The sequence below is a fragment of the Silurus meridionalis genome, chromosome 2 (assembly GCF_014805685.1).
Source record: "Silurus meridionalis isolate SWU-2019-XX chromosome 2, ASM1480568v1, whole genome shotgun sequence".
Classification (NCBI taxonomy): domain Eukaryota; kingdom Metazoa; phylum Chordata; class Actinopteri; order Siluriformes; family Siluridae; genus Silurus; species Silurus meridionalis.
The window spans coordinates 21,005,486-21,029,463 of NC_060885.1; the positions used below are offsets into that span (position 1 = coordinate 21,005,486).

General features: G+C 38.5%; 1 protein-coding gene across 2 annotated transcripts in view; it reads right to left on the bottom strand.

Moving 5' to 3' along the window:
- The window catches only part of atrn (attractin), a 59,958-nt gene that overhangs the window by 16,172 nt on the left and 19,808 nt on the right, over positions 1–23,978 (bottom strand). For both annotated transcript variants that reach the window (XR_006927556.1, XM_046863239.1), the window contains exons 5-25: positions 22,792–22,994; positions 20,657–20,825; positions 20,031–20,121; positions 19,654–19,903; positions 17,770–17,953; positions 16,803–16,957; positions 14,128–14,212; positions 13,126–13,334; positions 12,522–12,634; positions 12,153–12,291; positions 11,693–11,874; positions 11,281–11,497; positions 10,579–10,764; positions 10,119–10,367; positions 9,889–10,026; positions 9,688–9,781; positions 8,351–8,403; positions 7,678–7,772; positions 7,109–7,187; positions 6,802–6,959; positions 2,416–2,477 (exon numbers count right to left, since the gene is read on the bottom strand). Coding sequence is in view for 1 of the 2 variants with exons in the window: in XM_046863239.1 (XP_046719195.1) it covers positions 2,416–2,477; positions 6,802–6,959; positions 7,109–7,187; positions 7,678–7,772; positions 8,351–8,403; positions 9,688–9,781; positions 9,889–10,026; positions 10,119–10,367; positions 10,579–10,764; positions 11,281–11,497; positions 11,693–11,874; positions 12,153–12,291; positions 12,522–12,634; positions 13,126–13,334; positions 14,128–14,212; positions 16,803–16,957; positions 17,770–17,953; positions 19,654–19,903; positions 20,031–20,121; positions 20,657–20,825; positions 22,792–22,994 (3,111 nt within the window). In the remaining variant the exon portion in view is untranslated. The remainder of the gene's footprint in view (positions 1–2,415; positions 2,478–6,801; positions 6,960–7,108; positions 7,188–7,677; positions 7,773–8,350; positions 8,404–9,687; positions 9,782–9,888; positions 10,027–10,118; positions 10,368–10,578; positions 10,765–11,280; positions 11,498–11,692; positions 11,875–12,152; positions 12,292–12,521; positions 12,635–13,125; positions 13,335–14,127; positions 14,213–16,802; positions 16,958–17,769; positions 17,954–19,653; positions 19,904–20,030; positions 20,122–20,656; positions 20,826–22,791; positions 22,995–23,978) is intronic.

Consider the following 23,978-nt stretch of genomic DNA (forward strand, 5'->3'; position numbering starts at 1 on the left):
AGTAATAAACTATTTTTATATTAACTAGAAAAAATAAACACAGTACTCTCGGGTTCCCTGGATCCAAAATCCGCAAATTTTGGAACTCGTGGGATTGCATTCTAAGACCCCACTCGAGTTCCAAAATTTGCGGATTTTGGATGCAGCCCCTATGGTACCTTAGTGAATTCATCTAAACATTGTTCTTCTACTTTAATACAAAAATGTATTTAAAAAAAATTTATGAAATTTGATAGTGAAAACATTAAAAGTTTAAAATGTTATTCCTAACATTCCTGAACATTTGGAATTTTAAGATATCCGCAACTTGCTGTCAATTTAGCTTTCAAATGAGACCCCGTGAATTTTCCAAGCTGCGAGTTCCGAGCCGCAAATTTTCGGGGGTTGACAGTATATGCATAACAAAAACCTATAGACAGACAGACAGACAGACAGACAGACAGACAGACAGACAGACAGATATATATACTCCTCTAAGACAAGGAGAAAAATACTGTTAGGAGCATGTGACTGCTTTCTTGGAGAGGACAGGGTCCATCAGAAGTTATTGCAAGAAAAAAATCTGGTAGTCATGACCTGTTTGGTCCAACCCAGGGGAGATCAGCCACAGTTGGAATTCATGTGCAAGCAACTGAACTGGACTGCAGCCACAGCCTTGTTACACATTTATCAGACAACACATAGTGCTTGTGAGACTTAAGGGTTGCTCTGAGGCAATATCCACTTAAACAAGTTCTCTTTCTTTTTACAGGGCAGTGCAAAGCAGGTTTAAGGCACTGAAACTGGCTCAGGAATAGAGTTTTAAGGATAAAATTGCAGTAGTGTCTGGCCGGACTGCCAGCTTACTTCACTCTGCAATACATTGTTGTTGTTTTTTTCCCCATCTCATCTTAATAGGGTGGGAACATATGCTGATTCTTCTAGGCCAGGGTAAAGGGGACCCTTCTGTGCAGCCACTGGTTAAGCCCTGGTTAAGTCTTGCAAAGGGCAGCGCAGACTGCACCTATCTACAGTGATATACACTATATGGCAAATAAGTATGTGAACAACCGAGTGTCGAAAATCCCATTCTAAAACACATGGACATTGTAAGTTCCCCCTCTTTTAATGGCACAGCAGACAGAAAAGCAGCTGAGGAAAACAGACGCCACGAGAAGTGATTTTAAGTGACAAATAGTTCATCCTTGTTATGATTGACAGACTCCCAAATCTTTTTGACACCACTTAAGCTTTATACAAAATGCCATAAGAGGTCAACAACAAAAATAGTAAAATGGTACCAAAAATGTTAAAACAGTAAATTTATTTTATTATTTTAAAAACCATTAAATATTTCAAAAATGTTCACCAACTCTCATCTCTGCATTCTGGAACAACACGCAAGAGTTGCCTAGCTCTTAGGAAGCCGCGTTCCCTTAAAATGGGAACTACATGCACTGGGTGAGGGGATTGGCCAAGTTTTCTGCTGACGTATTTGCACACATCCTGCAGGTTCCTGCTTAAAGAAAGGGTCATACCAGTATCGTGGGCATCAGTCCCTGAAGCATTCAGTGGGACTGCCTGAGGCTGAAGGAATGAAAGTAAGCGAAATACTGCAATGAATGGTTAAATGAGAACGGCCCATCCTGACACTAAAAATTGAGATCTGGATCAAAATCAAGTTTGGGAATATCACTTAACTACAGTCAGAAAACAGATGCCCACAAAGGAGCCTAATTTCATGGCGCAATTCAACAATATAACTGCACTAAATCTGTTACACAGCAACACTAGCAGGAATCAATGATACTCGAGCACCCGGCGCAAGCATTTAATTCTGGTGTTTTAGACATCTATTTTATTTCATTCACTGAAAAATATTTAACAGCCAAATTCATGCTGGTATAAGCAATTAACATTAGATGAACTGTATGGGGGAAAAAGGAATGGCCAATACAGATAAGTATTTAACATTACAAAATGTTAAATAGTGCTTAGACAACAAACAAAAAGAGTTTTCACATTTATTTTATAAGCCACATACATTTAAACTGAATACAAACACACACACACACACACACACACACACACACACACACACACACACACACACACACACACGGCTAAAATAGTGCAGAGTCAGGGTAATTTATCATAGGGCCAAGACTGACAGAACCAATGATGGAGAACCATGGTTGACCACAGTGTGTGTGTGTGTGTGTGTGTGTGTGTATGTTGCATAATATTCATCCAAATCTAGTACTGTTGTTATTGCTGATCAGTGACTGTGACAAACAACATCTGTGGGTCTTTTACACGTGTTAAACAGAGTTCTCAACCCTAAATAAGTAACATACTACTAAGGCGTCAAAACTTTTTTCTTAGTATTATACAGTAAAACACATTCTAATGCATGCATACAACAGAGTTTCCTACCTGAAAAATGTGACAAAGAACTGTACCAGATCCATGAAGTTACTGTGTTGGGAAAACGCAATCTGAAAGGAAAGGGGGGGAAAAAAAATCTCCATGTTAAAAACCATAAGGCATTATGCTGCATACCCGAGCTCAACGTGCGACCGTTAACACTGGGCCAACATTGCCATCTGCTGACAATATTCGCCACCTTCCTGTTCTCTGAACAGTTACTCCTATAATCCGTTTAGAGCCGTTATCATGTACTAATCACATTTCCCCCCAAAGTGAATTCTCTATTCTAAGCAGCATGGGGGTGGGGTGCCTCAAGTAACGCTTATTAATTTCTCAAAATAATAATTTCTCCTCAGATGAAAGCATGCGCAATTGCAGTATTTGGTTCACACGAGTCATAAAAAACAGGGAAAAAAGATCACTATACACACATACATATGTATATATGAATGATTTCCTTACAAAACAATAATTTAGACAATATCTAAATCTTTATCAATCACAGAATCCCATTAACATTATTCTGAAAGCACAGTGTCTTTCATCATTCATCTTTATTGTCAATCATGTTTCCATCCATGTTGTTTTCTTATACACTGAACGAATTCAATCAAGACTGTATCAAAACACGCACTCAAAAAATAATCAAGGCTCCATTTGCCTACACTTCTTAAATCAAGATGCCCTGGATTTATTGGCATGCACAAGTCTGCAGTGTTCTGGTGAAAAGAGAAAGAACTCATTAGATCAGTGAACTCTTGACAAACACCAACTTTCCCCTCTCCTACCCAAGCGTCTGTGCAAAGAACACACTTTATAGCCAGTACTGGGATACCAAAATGCAAAAGATGCAATGCATTATGGTCCGAGACTGGTCAGTAATTTCTTTTAGAAATCTAACCCATAGAACTATATTTATAACTTTTACATTTATGCCCTCATCCAGAGCGACTTGTAAAGTGCTTTGAAGTCTCAATCAATAAATACATTCAAATACTGGTTCATTAAGACAAAGACTGTTGAGAGGGTGAATAGTTAGAAAGCGAGTTTTTATTATCATATTGTAATATAATGAATATCATATTGTACATATTGACACATTCATTCTATTCTTCTCTATAGAGTCGTTTTTTACAGCCAAACTTGCTTCCAATATAAAGTAAAAGTAACCGTGCAGGTCAAAGCATCTTGTTTTCCTTTCATTTTTTTGAGAATTCGGCTTATGCAACATGCATACGGAATGACTTTTACTGCAATGCATGGTATTAAATGTATTAAAAGCCAGACAACTAATCTGACTGGGAAAGCTGCCAGTCAGAACAAGATTACACACTGATGATTGCTTTCACAACTCCAACAATCCAAAAATCCAAGTAAATATATTTGAAAGTTAAAAAAAAGAGGGCAGCAATATAAAGAGTTGCCTATAAGTAATCCAAACTAAAATAATAATTATTATTATATACTGCCAAATCAGTATGTTAATATCCTGCGTTCAAATAATGCTAGCATACTCCATCTCAAAGTCTACCACTATCAACTCTTTCTCTTCCCGTATTCGGCTTCCTCTAAATCAAGAAAAGCCTCCGGGTGACTAAGCTTCGACTGCAGTCATGGAACATACGCAAAAAAAAAGTTTTCATACGCGCAGACACAAAGCTGCTAGCCAAAAACTCCAGACGGCACAGAGCCATTGACCACATGCGAAGAATAACACGGAAGAAAACAGAAGGCTGAAATTGTCCGGCTGCAGACTGAGATGAAAACATACTTTAACATACGATCCCTTTTTGTGCCAATCTCCTTCATCTGTCTCACTCATTCTACTTCCTCTCACTATTTCGAACTCTCACTTACCAATTTTCTTTCTCTCAAAAACAAACACCGCAAAAAAAACCCACGTGTTTCAACTTAACGTTCCATTTGACGCCAGCTCTCTCTCTCTCTCTCTGTTCACTGATGACCTTTTCAACTTTAGTTTTCTGAGGCCTCATTCAGAGGAACACATTCTCCTCTTTCTTTCAGTAAGCTCCCACTCTCTCACAAAAGCTTCTCTGTCTGGCACCGAGCTCACCTCCTGACTGACCTCCTCTTCAGCTTCTCATGAGCTCGCTTATCCGCATGCACTCCCTTCCAGAGATTAAAAGTAAGATCCAGTATTCAGACAGTCAGGTAAAATGAGAAACATCACTGTTCTGATCTCTAGTAGCCGTCAATTAGCTGAACAGATAATACGTTCATTTGTTGGGAGGGGGGGGGAACCCACATCCTCAAGCTTTCCAGTCCCAGTACAGCAGCTCGACGCTGGCCTCCAAAAACAGAGGGAGGAGAAGAGAAATAGAGGAAGAGAGGAGGAGGGGAAAAGAAAGCATAAGCAAATGAAATACAGAAGATGCAAAAAGGGAGAAAAACAAGGAGAACGAGTACACAATTTGATCGGAGGCGGGGGGTCAAGAAGGTGATTGGAGGACACCCTTAAAATGTGATGGGTCTCACCACATCCACGTACCATGTCAATAAATGGCTTGAGGAAATACTTATAAAAACCTGTGGTTTTATTTATTAAATTGTGCAGAAAATGATCACAAAGCCTGTTTGTAACAACCACTACTATAAGAGAATTGGTATAAGCACAGCCGTACTTCTCAATCTCGGCTTAGTCTCCAGTGGTGTTAAAAACATCCCTCACTTTGTAAAGCAGCATGAAGCAAATCTTCAAACAAGGTATAAGGCCAATCAATCTTCAAATGCTCCTTTTATTCGATTTTACTCTACGCTCCACCTGTGTCATCTCTCTGTGTCTTGTGAGTACTGAAATCTGTAATTACTCTCTCAGCAATGCTGATATGAGTTTTTCACCACTAGGTTCTTGCATATGCATGGTCAGCATCTTCACGCTCAAACGGAGGTTTGTGAACAAACTATGCCTACTGACGGTTAATAAATGAGACTCCAGGGTTTAAAACTTGGGTCGATCGATTTGAGAAATTTTCAGGAGCACACATGAGCTCAGAAGTCGATACAGTACAAGGAAAGCTGTGTGATGCCCTTTCAGGTGCCTGAAGGAGAAAAGGACTAATCACAGAGCGCTTTTTCAGTCATGCTGTGTTTAATTAATCACATGCTCGATTAAATTTGGAGGCCACGTCAACACCTTGAACTCTGTCGTGTTCCTCAAACCGTTCCTGAGCAATTTTGCAGGGTGTCAGGAAACATTATCCTGCTCAAAGGGGCCACTGCCATTAGAGAATATCTATGTCTTGAAGGAATGTACTGCACTCGGGTCTGCGAAAATGTATAGGTAGGTCGTATGTGTCAAAGTAACACCCACATAAACGCCAGGACTCTCAGTAAAACATTGTCCAGAGCTTCCCACTGCTGCTACCAGCTTGGCTTCTTCCCATAAGGCATCTTTTCACAGGAAAATACAAAACATGCACCCTGCTATCCACAGTATGTATCAAGAAACGTGATTGATCAGACCAGACCGCGTTCTTCTATTGCTCCACTGTGCATTCTGATGTTAACGTGCCCATTTTGGTAGTGGACAGAGGTCAGCATGAATGCTTTAACCAGTCTGTAGCCTGATACACAGCAAGCTGTGATGCATAATGTGTTCTGACACTTTTTTTTTTATCATAGTCAGAATTAATTAGAAGCAATACCCAGGATTTAGTCAATTAAAATAAGAAACGTTTCTCTGCTGATCTCTAGTCATCACCAATTAGCTAAAGAGAGAATACACAATTTTAATGCACACCATGCATTCCAATCACTGTACAGCATCTCTATGCTGGTGTCCAAGAGCATGGAAGAGGAAAAGACAACGAGAATTAAAAAATTGAAAATTAATCAATGTTTTCAGCAATTTGTGGGTGAACAGGGTTCAGTAGGAAGGCACTGTCTCTGTGTGGATATACATTTAACATATTCTCACATATTCTCATTTAACTTGTAAGAAGTTTTATTAAATCATTATTTTAATAAATCATTTAAATATTAATATTTTGTTTAAATAAAAAACAATTTGCTTTAAGAAAATAACGCGAAACCTGCGTCCTGCTGTATGTTGATTTAGCTGATAAATGAACCAAAATGAACATAATATTAAGATTGATTTAAATGCAATGCATCTTTGACATAAAAGAGCAATTTGTGTGTCTGTATTCACTTTAGTTTCCTCCTAATTCTCCAACTTCCTCAGAAGACTTTACACTATTTACTTTAGTCAGCTTCCTAATGATAATATGGAATAAACATGTTCAAAAATTAAAACTCAACATTGAAAGCAAATATCCAACAATCATAAAAAGAAAAACAACAAAAGAAAGAAAAAACAAAAACAAACAAACAAATCCACTATACCCCCAGGGCTCTCCCACTATTGCTTACCTGTATTTTGATTGGCCAGGTGAAGTTGCTGACGTAAACAAAAAAAGTAATATTAACATTGCTCCGAAAATCAAATTTTTCATTGGAGAAACTCTCCTTGAATTCTTTAATATTGCTGCAAGAGACAATGTGAATCTCTTCTCCAGATTGAGTACCAGCTGAGGGCGAGAATAAGAAAAGAAGGGGAAATAATTAGTGTAGAGGTTATTTAAAAAAAAAAAAAAAAAAACGATGCGTTTGAAAATACACACACAACAAACACGCATCTACAAAGTTCATTATCATGCTAAATGTGAGAACTGCATACCTGCAAAACTGGTTGCCCAGGTGATGTTGAGGTTGAAGTTCTTTGAGGCATTAATGATCATGTCCAAGTCTCGATTTTGCTAAAAATGATACAAATAGTATTAAATTATATAAAAATATATACAAATATCCTCAATTAATCTATTCAATCTAACAAACACAGCTTATATGTGTGTATGTATATATATATATATATATATATATATATATATATATATATATATATATATAAATGGAGATTAATAATAGATGCTTCTCAGGAGAAAATAGTTGGTTGCATTATTACATGGATTACATTAACATTAAAAAATGATCCTGAATTAAGATACAAACATGAATTATTCAAAGATCATGTTTCTATGGTTTCCAAATAATAATAAAAAAAATCTTCAGGAAAACACAAACAAATTGTACGTCTTTCCAGAAAGAATAAGCGGAAATGAATTTTATTATATGCACGGAGGGACGGCCTTGAGAAAGGATAATGCAGCAGAGCAGAGGTCTGCACCAAAGTGTTAACCATATACACACACAGCACCTACTTTATTTATATTTAGGTTTGCAGCTCACCTCGTCTGGTGTGGCTACAAAATTTATAGCAGTGTAGTATCGGTCATCCTCCTGAGTCAGGCTGAAGGTGAACTGGTAGTCAATCAACAAAGTGTCTGTGTGCAAGAGGCACACAGGGTGGGTTAGACATGTATTTCTTTAAAGTCAGCTTAAAAGATGGAATTTTATATTTATAGTAACATATAATATAATACAACTATTTCTTTTTACATATAACATTCAAACAGACCTGCCTGAGCGCACGCACATACACACAAAGCCTCAATTACACACTACAGCCCCGTCTAACTTCGCCCAACCCTCCCAGATGCCAGGCGATATAAGAGCAATGTGTGTGTTCTGGTTAAGCTTTATGACTGGGTTAAATAGCTAAAATGTATGAGTGCTGTCCAGCAGGATCCAAATCCATTGCCTCTCCTTCTTTACAGGAGCAGATCAACTAATGATTTATCCTCCTTCTACAGTTTACCACAATGGAATAAACCAGACTGGATGGAACCCCAGTGTCTTCCTCTGCAGTACTTTTTCCCCCAAAACCACCCACTCCAACAAAAGTAAAAGAGGCCAGGATGGGCAATTGAGAAAATGAGTAAAAGACTTGAACACTTTGTTAAGAGCCGGCAACTCTCCATCGGCCTGTTGTGTGTAATTGCTTCCATTTTAGTACACTCACAATAGCAGGTTCCTTTCAGAGGGTTGCCTTGGTAACGATTCTCCACTTCACACCTGAGAGCGAGAGGGAGAGAGAGAGAGGTGGTAAATAAATAAAAAAACATTAATAAATAACGTTAAGTAATATAGTGTAATTACTCACATGGCTGATGTTAGAAATTAAGGTAGTCCCTGACTTACAATGGGATGACCCTATTGCAACTTGAAAATATCAAGTCAAGACATGGCCTAGCCTACCAAGGAATTTTAAAGAATACTGATCACTATGGCGTAGTACAACAGAAATATCAAAAACAGAGCAATTTACACCATCAAAATAGTGTAATTATATATATAGTATAAACTTTAGAGTACATGTATGTGGCAACTAGTGCATGGACGAGCGCCGTGCAGGTACATTCACAAGAGCCGGTTATAAACGAGAGATTTTGCTAAAATAAAAGGAGATGGATGAGAGCTAAAATTGGGCTTGAAACACCAAAATCTGACAGAAAGACAACTGGACTCTTTCGACCGCTGGAGAGGCATCTCACAAGAAGGAAGATGCATACATCCTGGCAACAACCTAGCGTACCATCTACATACACTGCTAATTTTGCCTGCCACACAAAAATGAAAATCATTATGATTTTGTCAAGCTGCTCTCATTGTCGTAAGATCAAAAAAATTTTAACCACTGTAACTCGGGGACTACCTAGATAGACGGAAAGTTAACAAGTGAGAACAATGATCGTAGACACATTTGGGAGGGGGTTAGAGGTTCGGAGTCTAAGTCAAACTGCTTCCACACGTGAGCAATTAATTTTATGCATGTAAAATACAAGTAAATGGTATTAAGAGCTTGCATTCTAGAGTTTCCTAACAGAAGGTCATGGTTTCAAATCCCTGCATCACCAAGCTTGGCCCTTAATCCTCAATTGCTCAGCAGTATAACTGAGATAACTGTAAATCACTCTGGTTATATATATGGGTGTCCTCCAAAAATACCATAAATGTAAATAAATTAAGAGTTGTGGTGGAGTTGACTGGTTTTTCCTTTCATATAGCCATCCGAGTGGAAATGCTGAACACTGGGGTGAGACAGTCCCACTGCTTTAATGAATCGGTGATCAAAATTCAAATGAATATGTAATGTATCTATCAAGATCACCCGGTGTATATTTAACACCTATAGGGCTTCTCCCTATGCAAATTTCTTCTCCGGATAAGACAAATGTGAGGTAAAGCCACAGTTTTAAAAGAATAAGATTAAAAAAAATCCTATAGAAGGTCAGAGGGAACACCAATGCCGTCTGCCTCTTTAAAGTTTGTGCTTGTGTGCGGGTGTGTGCAACTCACTGATGGCAGCGGTCTCCTTTGATGCCCTTGGTGGTGCAGAAACACTTGCCGTTGTTTGAATTACACATGCTGGCATGGCCATTACACTTACAGGCTGCAAAAAAAAAAAAAAAAGAAAATACATACAGAGACACAGTTTGCAGTCTGTTGTGTGTGCCACCTCCACTGAGTTTAAAGTGCCATCTAACTTCAATCACTTACGCTGACAGCTGCCCCCGTTGGTGGGGTCTCCATAGAAACCGGATACACAACTTTCACAGTGCTTGCCAGTGGTGAGATCTTCACATTTCTCACATATACTCTCATTGACACATGCACTGTGACCATTACACTGGCATGCTGTAGGAAAAGATGGAGAGGAACAGTGTGAGAATCAATCATCGTGTGTGTGTGTGTGTGTGTACTATCTGCTTGGGCAATGTTATCTGTACCTGGACACTGAATAAAGGACCAGTTATACTTGTTCTCATGTGGACACCAGCTCACGTTCAACAAGGCTTGAGGAGCTGGTACAAGGGAAGGTCTTGAGGAAGAGGGGGCATGCAGGAGGGTTTGAATGGGTCCACGGTACGAGCCTTCCATGCACTGTCCACGCCCTGTGTTACTTGGGTCAGTGCACCATCCACAACCAGGTTGATCCAAACACTGCGAGCATGTCCTATATCCAGAGCAATTTTCCGCTGTAGACACACACGTCGTGCAAAATTTTCAACGAATGGTGAAAAAGTTCCAAGTTCTTTAAATATCATTGGTTTATTGACAATTATAACCATTATAACCAAGTTTTTTTTGCAATATCATGTTAAACAAGACTAAAGGTTTATTTTATGTTTATTACAGCTTGGTTAATTATTAAATAAATATCTTTGACAGAGGGGCGTGAATACATACGTGGACAGCTGTTCATGGTGTACCACTCCATGCACTGACCAAAAGGGAAGGAGGCCACATAGGCATTAGAGTCGACACACTGCCTCATATTACTGCACCACATGCACTCCGCTCCTCCACTCGTACACTCGCTACAAGACGAGCGCAGAGCACAAGGTGTTCGACACTGCTTCACACTGTGGTTGGCTAGATCAGACAGACAGAAGAGATTCATTGTTTTCATGACAATTTCTATATCTTTCCTTGGCTTATTATAAGAATTAAGAATAAAATAAAAGATGAGGCAATAATCCAATAATCCCAGTGGAGTATTTCCCTGTGACAACATGTTCCGAAAGATTTATTGCCAAGAGCAACAAGCAATCAGTCTACACTAACGAACAACATTACACTCTTTAACTGGTTATCATTACTTTTAAATCTTATAGAACCGATACGAGTTCCTCTTAACGTTTACTTTATTTGGGCATTTATTTTATAAATATCAAGTGCCAAAACAACAAAAAAGTCCTCTCTGTGAACATGTGCATTAATATATTCACATAATATTTAAATTAGAGCTGAAACTACCATAACAGACATTCCTTTATAGAAAATGTATCAATACTTTCGGAGCATTCAGGTTTGAGAATTCAACACTGGTATCAAAGGAATTATATAATTATTGAGTTGTTTATTAGATTTCTGGTCAAGTGTGTTTACCTGATCTTTCACATAGGCTTCCGTTGAAGGAGTTGATGCAGGGTGCTGCCTTCAGGCCGCTGGAACTGGGCTCGGCAAGGTAGCCACAAAAGCCTGCATCACTGGGTTCTCCAGGCAACCACTGTAGTGTAGTGTTAGTGAACGGTGACATGTCCTCCCAGCACCAGTAGGACACGTTCACCTTCCTCAGGCCAACCCATGGAGTCACTAATTTGGACTACACACACACACACACACACACACACACACACACACACACAGAACAGAACACCAGTTAAAAAATGATTATTATTTAAAAAAAAACAAAGTGTAAATACCACTAAATAAACCAAACAGAAAACAATCAAGATAAAAAGTTATAAGGTGATAAGTAGGGACATGTAGATGCCTTCATACTGAGAGCCTTATTTACCTGTGCACTTCTGCTCTGCAGCTCTTTGATGACGAACTGCACCTTTTTCTGGGTGGTTAACGAGGCCAGCACGGCGCTGTGACTGCGGCAGGCCAGCTTGGCATTGTCATACGAGTCCTTAGCCGTGATTAGCTTCATGCACGAGTTCCCCACCAGGTGCCAGCTTTCTCCACAGATATTCTCTATAGCACAAATCCCACAGCGGTGTCCTCATTCAGAATCGATCAGTCATGTTTTAGTCAAGTGGTTAATTAGTAGTTACAATTGATTATAAACATTATATCATTAATATAATTATAACCAGTTTTATAATTATTACTTGCACAAAAGTAATAATTCTCAAACTCAATTAGGCATTCATCATGCTCTTTTCATTATTCAAATAAAAGAAATTAAAATTACATTCTAAAGCAGGTCCAAATTAATATGCACTGTGTATTGTGTATGTATTATACAGTACCAGGTAGAGAAATGCACTCCTGGTTCCTGGCTTCCCACTGGCAGTTCTGGTCAGTAGCGCAGCTTTTACAGCTGGTCTTTTTATTACACATATAGGCGTGGACGCCCTTCGGACACGCTTCATACTCGGTTATCGCACCCTGTCGTTAGTAAAACAACAATCAAACGCACAGCACTGAATCATGACTGACATTTTATCTCTCAATTAAATATATTACATTCGTATTGTTATCTTTCCCATATCCCTGCAGCTTGTTTACATCGTCCGTTCCTCCTGCATGACCGTTAATACAATTAAGATCATGCACACATTTTCCTTCCATATTCTCTCAGCGCAGAACCTCACTGGGATATTAATGTCCAGTCTCACCGTGCAGTTGTTGTGGATGGGCACACAGCGTTCCGAGCACCATTGGCAACCATTGGTGTTGACCGTGCAACTGTAGCAGTCAGTGTATTGGTTGCACTTATCACTGCTTGAGTCTGAAACACATGCCCACACCAAAGAAAAAACAGGGTTATAAAGTTCTCAGTTATGAATATGTGCTAAAGAAAATAAACATTTAAAAATGAATTAAATTGTAAATAATAAATGCTAACTAAGTGATCTCTGGGGTTGAGATGATTCCTCAGGTAACTTGAGTAATTAGGATACAAAAAAAAAGCACTTTACAATCACAATTCTGACAGAAATAGTTGTGGAGAAACAGTTCTCTCAATATCTTCATCAAATTCGCAAACTTAAATGGCACATTCCTCGTGTTGTATCATGAGGAAACTTCGGGTTTACAGTCCGCGATCTGTCAGCAAACTGTACAACTTTGCAAGATTTAAATATTAATATATTTTCTTATGATATTCTTTTGAAACTTAGTCTAAAGACAGTGTTAGTCTGAGTCTTAATCTGTAGAGCAACCAAACACTCCAACTACCGAGGTTAGCAGTGCACTAATGCTCGAGTTTGTGTTACTTACACACTCGAGGAGGGCATCTGTCTGTGTCTCCGAGTTTGCCCGTCTCCCAAGAAAGGCATGTACTTGTGGTAACGTTCCACAAACACTGCACACCTGGCACAGCCGTCACACACTCTTCAATTCCAGTGTAAGCAGAACAGTTGGCAGGAGTATACCTTAACATGTCACTCAGCATCAAGCTGTTAAAGCCTCCGTACACATACATCACCCTGAGAGAGAGAGAGAGAGAGAGAGAGAGAGAGAGAGAGAGAGAGAGAGAGTTATTCTTGACAGTAGGCAATTAAATAGAAGATAAAAGAGAAAGACAAGATAGACTTAACTAAATGATAAGAGATTAGGACAAGAACAGTGAAAAGGGAAAAATAGGGATAAAAGGGTTGGGTGTTAGAAGATCAATAGCTAATGAGGAACTGGCGAGTGATGTTTTACCTTTAAAGGGAAGTGATAAAGTCAGAGAGATTCCGCGAAAAGAACGGGAGCAATTATTCATAATTCTGATCATACAAAGCGCATATCAATGGTGTCTGAATTGAGTGTACAGAGACAAGAGAGAATAAACAAGCCTTGTGGAGCACTGCTGAGTACACACAGCTGTGTATCTTTGCATAAATACCTCTGACTAGCTGCAGTGAACCTTTTTAAGTGGGGTCAACAAGCAGCTATTTGAGGCTTTGGGTTTTTATTTCCGATTAATTTGCCTAATCTTTGCTAAAGTAGATTACTGCAGGAATTAACCCTAGACATATTTTACTGACATGAAGAAAAAAAAAAAAGCAGTCAGAATCAAACGTGCAACCTGCCATAACAAGAACAGACGTACATTAACCAGCACACAGCTGTGCTTCAGCATGACATAACACTTTAATCTTCACATAGGACATGAGCATTCACTTTCAGATAGAGAAAATTATAAATCCAATGTTCAACTATAACCTGAGCTACAGGAACCATGAAGGCTTGAATAGTTATGTGGCTATCAAAATGTTTAAAGTTTGATTTTACCCATTGACGTAGACAGCAGAATGTCCAAAGCGATTGACATCTTGGTAAAGTTCAGGTCTGGGCAGCACAGTCCACTCGTCACATGCTGGAACAGACAGGAATGAAGAATAACATGAACTAAAAGTTTTTAAATGTACACCTTAATTATAAACCTGCAGAGGTTACGTCATTGCTCCAAGCTCTTCACTGAAACAGCCTTATTTAACATGCATTCAAGTATGTAATAATCTTTACAACTGTTGTGTTTGAACCTTATAGCTACAGCTTAGTTTGTTGTCACACATCAGAAATGGTCATTTCTATTTGCCTGAGTCCCGGGTAGCATGAGCACTTCTACTTACATTGTGTAGAAAAGTTAGAAGGGAATAATGTACACTGATCAGACATAACATTGACATTGTAACATAATGACCGGTGAGATGAATATCTGATTATCTCTTCATCATGGCACCTGTTAGTGGGTTGAATATATCAGGCAGCAAGTGAACATTTTGAACTGGAAGTTGACGTGTTAGAAGCAGGAAAAATGGGCAAGTGTAAGTATTAGAGCGAGTTTGATGAGGGACAAATTGTGATGTCTAGACGACTTGGTCAGAGCTTCTCCAAAACTGCAGTTTTTGTGGGGTGTTTCCCAGTCTGCTGTGGTCAGCATCAAAAGTGCTCTAAGGAAGGAACAGTGGTGAACCGCTGACAGGGTCAAGGGTGGCCAAGGCTCATTGGTGCACATAGGGAACTTGTCGGTGTGGTCCGATCCAACAGACGAGCTTCTGTTAGCTCAGATTGCTAAAGAAGTTACTGCTGTTAATACTCGACAGGTCAGGACTGTTTTGGCAGAAAAAGGGGGGAACCAACACAATATTAGGCAGGTCATCGTAATGTTCTGCCTCATCGGTTTATACGCAATACTTGACATTTTGTGCATATTTAAAGAAGCCAAGGAGGGACAAATTGTAGTACTGGAATGTTGCCATGAAACGTACATCTTAAAATATTGCCTACATTCATGAAATGAGCCATTGTCTATACAGGTGATCCACACAAGACAAACCAAGTAAAGTAACTCGCTGCAAACTATGCAGTTTGATCTACAAAGGGATACATTTTCTTAGGTTCTTTCTTATAACATGTGGACAAATTTAAGAGAAATATGCCTGCTACAATTCTCAAGCCAGGTGTGGGTGGTTTCACCTGCTCAAATATCAAGCCTTCACAAAAGTCACAGGCCCTGCGAACAAAACTCATAAATCAGCCTACAATCTATAGATCTACCTTGGCATGGCCTATCCTTAGACAAACGGCAAATCACAGCATTGTCATGCAGAGAACATCCTCTGAAGATGGAGTGAATGTATGACTCTTATGAAACTGAGAATATGAGAGCATCTCAGAAGATAGCACGCTGAAAGGGAACGTGCCAGAGTACATCATCAGATCGCAGCACATACTGGAAGCACGCACCCAGTAATGGATTTATTTTTATGCATATTTCAGGGAAAAGGTGCAATCTTTTTTTCATCTATTTAATGAATGTATTTTAAAAAAATATATAACAATCTATTTTAAGGTTATGTCCACATTTTATGTAATGGCTGCAAAAATCACTCGAGATGTCATTTGTAATGTAAGTATCAGACTTAATAGTGAATAGACTATAAATGCACCAGTATAGATGAACAGATTTAAACTGGAATCTTACAACTAAAATATAGGACACTAAGAGAGGAAATGTCAGGTAAATGGAAGAAAGATGAGGACATTCTTCAGAACACTATGATTTCATAGCTTACAACCCCCTGCCCTCTGCTGGAGTTTCTGAGAATTACAGGATAATTAAATGCATCATTAACTCCCACTGTATCTCAGACAAATGCTGATCAGTTACATCTCTAAATTACTGTTATGGGAGAATGATAATGTTATGACACATTTTAGTTGAATTTAATTACATCGATCATTAGTTCCTATTTCTTCACAAGAAAAATTATTTTTGCTGAGTGCATGGCAGCACCTTTTAACAAATTACATGCTGACGAACTAAACAAACAAAGGTTTGTGGACACCTGACCATAAGATTCATATGTGCTTATCTCATTCCAGCCCATTTGCTGTTATAATAACCTCCACTCTTCTAGGAAGACGTTCCACTTGATTTTAGAGTGTGCTTGTCTAGGCTCATTCAGCCACAGGCTAGTTAATAGAATGTGGATGATGAACAGTGAGGAGGCCTGGGGTGCATTCAGCGCTCCAGTTTATCCCAAGGTGTTAATTTGGGGTGATGTCGGAGTTCTAATACGGATCAATCACGATCTTTCACTCTCACCCAAGTAATCCTGGAGCATCCAGGAGAATAGTCATGCTAGAATTGTAATGCTACCACATCCAGACATCCTGTACAATTGTGTGCTTTCAGCTTTGTGGTAAAAGTATGGGGAAGAATCACAGATGGCTGGAAAAGTATTTCTATATAGTGTGTCTGAGAATGGGAATTTTCATAATTAAAAATGATTGAGACTATGGGAATCGTTATCGCCGTGAATATGAGATTAAATTGTTCACGCATGGTGAAGTATATTACTTCATTAATCCTGGACACCTACTTAAATCTTCACTTGAAATGGTATCAAACATGGCAAGAGTTAACTAACATGGTCCAGTAACAGCATCAAGTTACTCACCCAGGTTGTAGGCCATGAAGTCAGAAGAGAAGCACTTGGCCCCGTAACTCATCGATGTGTCGTTGTGGGTGTTTCCTCCAAACACTAGCAAGTTCCCGTCTACCAGCACAGCCGTGTGGAGGTAGCGATAAGATCCACTGTCCCTCAGAATCGACCTGAAATCAGTGTTACATCATTGCATAAACCAGAAGCACAGAGCGATTTCTACATATGGGTCAGGACAAACATAACCTCTGACTGCTTGGACACATTCCCATATATTTAATGCTTAATGGTAGTACACAAGTGTACACAAAGATACTTCGCAATTTTATACTTCAACTAGGGCTGAGCGATTTTATTCGAATTTCTTTTTCCTCAATTATTTGAATTTACGTTTTAAAATTTTTTATTTATTTATTTATTTATTTATTTATTTATTTATTTATTTATTTTTTAATCGAGGTATCGGGGTTTTTTTATAGAAACGTTGACGCACACATCGAATCAGACACATTACCACCAATGTTTCAGAAAAAACATTGTCCGACCACACACATACATACATATACATATACATATATATATATATATATATATATATATATATATATATATATATATATATATATATAATTTAAATATTTCAGCAATATTCCATGTTTAATTCAAATTGCCTAATATTTGCTTTCATATTTCATTCGAATCTTCTGCTATGGTGTTTAACTAGAGAATTTGTTTTAGATTTATTTACACCATGTTGACTTTATTTATGGCATGCCCACTAAAAATACAACGTTCTTTTTCAGTGGTTTGTTACCAAATAACTGAAATCGAGAATCTGCCATTCTTGAACATTTCCGGAAAAAAAAAAAAGAAATTTTAATTTTTGGCCATATCGCCCAGCCCTATCTTCAACCAATATTACCAACCCCTAAAATCCAGGACAATCCACTACAACGATGGGTTTTGTTTTTCGCACACTCACCACGTGTTACTGTCGATATCGTAGCGATACAGGTCACCAGCCAGACCATACTTTGTAGAGTTGAAGGCCTTGTATCCACCATGAATGTAGATTGAACGTGTTTGAGGATCATAAACGCTGCTGTGCCCATAGCCCCCATGAACCAGTGCTCCACTCGTCTCCAAAACACCCCACCTGTTGTTCACTTGATAAAGAATAAGACAGAAAAGAATAGTGGGGAAAAAAAAAAAAAAAAAGTGAGTGAATATCGGTTTTATCTTATCTTTATCACTCTTGGGGTTTTGTGTATAGAGCATTTAGTCACTGTGTTTAGTTTAGCAGGGCTGGAGAAAGGGGACGAGGCTGAAACGCCTACTGAGCAAACAATTCACACCTCTCCACAATGATATCAGCACAAAGAGGGAAAAGTCAACAAAGCTAAAGCTTTTCATGTAGTAAAACGCAACTCGACTGCCATGTTAAAAATTATTTAAAAAATTCAAACAAAAAACAGGCAAAATGACATTTTTTGGCATCTGAATCCAAGTAAAAATGAGTTATTCAAAGGAGGATCAGCATTTTTCAAACAGAAACAAGCGGAGCTTTACATGATTATATTCTTGATATTATCAAGTAATCATGTTATCTTGACATCTTATCCTCTGCACAATCTTTGCACAGTTATACTGTATATTACTATATACACACACACATCATATCTTAATTACCTACTGCACCTTCTGTACATTAATCACTCACATCCCTGTACATATGAATCCATGCCCTCTTATAACATATTGCTATTCACTATAAATAGGCCACTTATGCACTTAGGGTTAAATGCTTACTGCATTTCAATGCACAAGGATAATAAAGTTGAATCTAATTCAATCTAAACTAATCAAACATTGTAAAGAATTAAACATTTGCCAAAGGAAATTCAAAAAATTGCGTTTATTCTCAGCATCATCGACGTCAGTGTCTGCGTCGCATCATTTAACTGACCAGATTTCTTCGCTCGACTGATCCCTGTTCACGTCAGCATCAGTGGGGAAATAACGACAGTTAATTCAATTAGTTTTGTTGGCTTTAATTCTTACATTACTTTTTTTTTTTCAGTAGGCCATTCTGTCCTCTGTTTTTTTTTTTACCATGAGATGGCACAAGAGCCTTGCAGGCATTTTTTGGCAGCCGGTATCTGATTACAAACTGGATTGATTCCGCTTCCCTATAGTAGGCAAATGTTTAAAAACTTGATCGAATCAAGAACAAATCACACACACACACACACACACACACACACACACACACACACACACACAGCCAGGAAGGGTTTCATTATCTTCAAGCGGGCTGACTGCATTTACTACCATGTTTGTTCAAATGGCTCTTTACCCATAGTAACCTTTGCAGATATAAAGAAATTCAGCTTTATTGCCCAGCTCTAGTAACCTACCAGAGTACCTCGAATCTAGCCTTTATAACATAATTGCTAGCATAAAGCTTGTTGTTGGATTTAATTGAGATTTGAGGGCTTTAAACTCTATCATGCCAGTTGCATTTAACCTCAAAACAAATGCTTGTAGGCACTAACTACTCAGTCTCCCACAATTTCGCCTTCAATTTCTTTTGTCTCTTCAGCATTTTCTTAACGTTCCCGCTTCAAACCGACAGGGGGAAGGCAGCCCAAAAATGATGCGACCCAGCACGGGGTACATATGAACAAATGCAGAATCAGCAGGTGCAGACGATGTGATGGAGAGCATCGAAAAAAAACACGGGTTTTGCAGACAAAACACAGGAAATAAACAATGCGTGTGCTTTCTAAATGCTTTCCCCAAGAGTCAAGTTTAGATCAGTGTTATATGAATTTGTGCAATGTAAGAAAATGGGTGGGCTGCTAACCGATGTTGTACTGCTGCACTTGGCTGATGTATCCATAGAGAGGGCAGTGACCGAAGATGACGAGCATAACTGGCTCCGTTTTATCAGGCTGGAGGTGAACAATGTGTGCAGAGTGACCCACCACTGCGTACTGCTCTTTAGCTCGTGGGTTCAGCAGCTCCCACGATTGATTCTTTGTGTGAAACACCCACAGCTCAGACGTCACATTCCCAGTGGAATCAATCTTTCCACCATACATATAAATCTTATCCTGAGGGAATCACACACACACACAGAGGAAAAACAGAAACTCTATATTTAAAAAGTGATTTTAGCACTTACAGCATCTTGCATGAATAAGTCTAGGCACACACACGCACACGCACACGCACACACACCTCGTGCACAGCCAGAGAATGACCGTAGCGTGCAGTAACAATGTTGGCCGTACGATTCAGAGACATCCAGCTCTGAGAGGAGATATTAAATCTAAGACACAGAAAAAGACAGAGACATGGAGAGAAAAGTAAATAATTATACAAATACTATGGGTGCAAAGGAGAGGAAAATGTCCAGTAGATTTTCCGAATCTTTCCATAGGAACTTTTGGAAGTTGGAAACTTACCAGGAATTTATGGGAATTTATAGGAATTCAGTAGAAATTGGGGGAAATTGATATAAACTATATCATATACAAACATAAATATGAACATTTTGTTTTGGTCAGAAGCTAACAGGCAGGCAAACATACAGATTTAAGAAAATGACTGATTCAATTGTAAGTTGAACATTTATTGATTGATTGATGCACACAGCACATTAAATCTGGTTGCTTAAACCAAGATTATCCTGCAAGATTATTTTCCCAAATACATTTAAGTTGCCTGTTATAGGCTAACCTGCAATTGTGTAGATTCCCAGTTTATTCTCCTTAATTCCCTGTAATTCCCATGGAAAGCTTCTGCAACCCTATACAATTGGATATAAATGTGTCAGGGTTTTTTATGTGTGCGTTGAGACTCACGCCGTCACCAACTGGTACTTTGTGTAGTTGAACACGTGACCACCGATCACCCACATGACATCTTCATGCATCACAGCCTTATGGGATGCCCGGGCCAGGCTTTGTTCACTGAACTCTTCATGTGTCCAAAAGGAAACATTAGCAGGTATTGATATTGAACAATCAGGGCCTAAAACACACACACACACACACACACACACACACACACACACACACACACAGAGATATAGAAATAAATTGCTTAGCTGATGTCTTTCAGCTTTATAATATGAAAGAAGTTTATAAATATAAAAATTTATTCAAGAGTTTATTAACTCATTAACTGGATCTAAATGTAAAATAAATCTCTTAATTAAAATGTAATTATACACTGAAGCCCAGTTTTGATTTTACCAAACGATAAATATAAAATCTCTTTTTTTGTGTGCTCTTTACAGATCAACAGTAAGAATGTTGGCCCTTTGTAAAGTAAAGAAGTGATTTGAAAACAAACATCTACCATGTTGTGGTTTCCTGCTGCACTCACAGTAATATTACATAATCCTATACTCTCATTAAACCTTAAAGGGAAATACTTGCTTTTTTTTTTTTTTTTTTTTTTAAGCTTTCCTGATAAATCACACACGGAAAATCCATATTGCACTGGTTTATGCTGCAAGAACTTGTGTAATTCCCTGCGTAGAAACCCCCCAAAACATCCAATCAGTTTTCAATTTTAACTCACCAGCTTGGTACTTTCACTTCCTTCAAAGTCAATTTAACATTGGCACATTGAAGAGATTAGTAAAAGTATTCCTTTTCTGTGTATAACTTGTTGATAATGTTTATAACTAACATCTCAATGTACAGCATCTGCATATCAACAAAGCTAAATCAAATACTAGATAAAAAAATAAACAAATCTAAACACTCCTATAACTAAAGTTATATCTGTCTTGTGGGTAACATGACTCTTTACAGTTCTCTGTTTTTGTACTGCAACACCAATTCAAAATGCTGCATTAATGTTTTATTATAATGGAATAGTACCAATAGTCACTTAGTTCCAGAGCTGTAAAAGTGTCGATAAAATAGCTTTTATGAGTTTTTATGACAGAGCAAAAAGAAACATGGTGGTGTTTTTGTTTTTATTCTATTATGCATGCAAAGCAAAAATGAGATAACTTTTTGCAAAATTTCCATTTACAATGCAAAATGAACACAGCACCAGCATAAACAACAAAAAAACAAAATCTGCTTAAACACTTCACGTTAGAAAGCAAGATCAGGCATTTTGCAATTAAAAACCACTAGCAGTTTATAATAATATAAACTAATATAATAATATTTCAATATTATAAGAATATTTTAGCGAGTCTGGTGACAGGCTCTGGTAAGAGTTCGGTTGAAATGACAGCCTCATTCTTTTCAAGTCTGGAGTTTGTGGTTACGTTAGCAGATGGCACTAGACTATCTAGCAAATGCTAAAGGTGCTGGTCCCACCTTCTCTCAGAGTAAGAGTTAGGTATAAGAATCTTTTCTGTTCTGGCACCGATGTGGTGGAATGAACTTCTCCTACATGTCCAAACAGCCGAGTCACTGCCTAATTTCAAACGACGGGTGAAGACCTACCTCTTCCTGAAACCCTTGAACTAGTACTTATTTTTCCTGTTTATGTCTTTATGCATTTAAAATAAAATGTCTGCTGCAATTCCTCTCAACAGAGTTTTTAGGCTGATGGTATCCTAAGTTTGCAACCTAGTGAACCAGTGTAGATTTATTCATTGATGGAGACTTCAAAGCATTTTTGTATGTCTTTCTGGATAAGGGCATCTGCTAAAGATCTGATATGCGAGACAACAGCTGGATGAAGAAAATTAGAAAATAGATAAAAAAAAAAAAAAAAAAAAAATAATAAAAAAGAAACCCCAGAGCTATTCGAGAACCCAAAGAGAGTAGAGTGTGTAATACATACCAGTCTACGGCACAGACTCTATATATTGTACAGTTATTGCTCTGAATCCAGGAGTCAGGAGCAAACCGACACTTTATTGAAATGCAGTAATGGAACCTACCATTAACTAAAGTACAACAGAATTTATGTTACCCTGGGAATATTATTGTTTGATTTGCTGATGCAAACAGAATTGGCCCACCTTGCCAGCCAGGGTTGCAGAGGCAGCTCTTGTCGCTCATTTGGCACTGACCAAGCATGGGGAAACTGCAGTTCGAGACACAGTATGGGACATCACACGCGTCTCCTTTCCAGCCCTCTTCACATTCACACTGTACCACATCACTGGAGTTAGCCAGATGACACACGCCGTGGTCTGAGCAGTTATTAGGACACATATTTATCCTAAGGAAGGGGAAAGGTAAAAGAGACAGAAAGACTGTATTAATATCCAGATTGCAGGGAAAGGGTTTTGCGCTATTTTAGTAGCATGTATGTATTCATTATCTCAGAAAAAAACCCTAATATCTACACTTGTCTATCAAAGGCTTGGTATTTAGAGTGCTACATTATACCGTCTGATGCTAATGTTCATTTATGTATCTGAGTACAGCAGCTAAGGCATTATATTCTAATTTAGAGCAAGAACCCCCATTTCCTTATCAGTAACCACAACCACTACACTTATCGCAGACACATGCGCACACACTCAAAGCTGTGTATTATTTCAGTTTAATCATGAGCTTTAATCATGATTCGCTTTCAAATGAGCTACATTAGAGAACTTCTGAGACATGGTGTCGCCATCATGTTAGTGATTAAACACTTTATTAAATATCCTTAGATTCAGCTGAGAAATCAACAAAATATAGTGTTAATCTGCTAACATTAGACTGCATTTAAACCTGAGCTGGCATTACCGCTGCCCCATTAGTAGGCAGCTCACTCTCCTCAAGAGCGGAACACAGCTCACGTTGTGTGTGTGCGCATGTGTGTGCGCACGCACAACTGTGTGTAGCAGAGGGAGAGAGAACCAGGCAAGCTGTTTGATGTCCTTCGGTAAGCCTTGTTTTTTGCGTGTATAATGGAGGAGCGTCTGAAGGGTGTGCACGCATAAACGTGTGTATGTATAGAGAATGAGCTTATGCAGAAGTTCTGTTTGATGTTCTTTTGATATCGCACTCCACTGTGCTCCTTTGGGGAGAAGGAGGTCTACCGTGAATGTAGTCACTATAGAAACTGCACCAATAAGCACCAGAATTCGCCATCACGGACCTCATTAAACCAAGATGCCAAATCCATCAAGTCTAGAGACCCCTGCTGAAAGTATTGGAACAGCAGAACTAATTCGTTTTTTGTTTGCGCTATACACTGAAGACATCCAAAGAT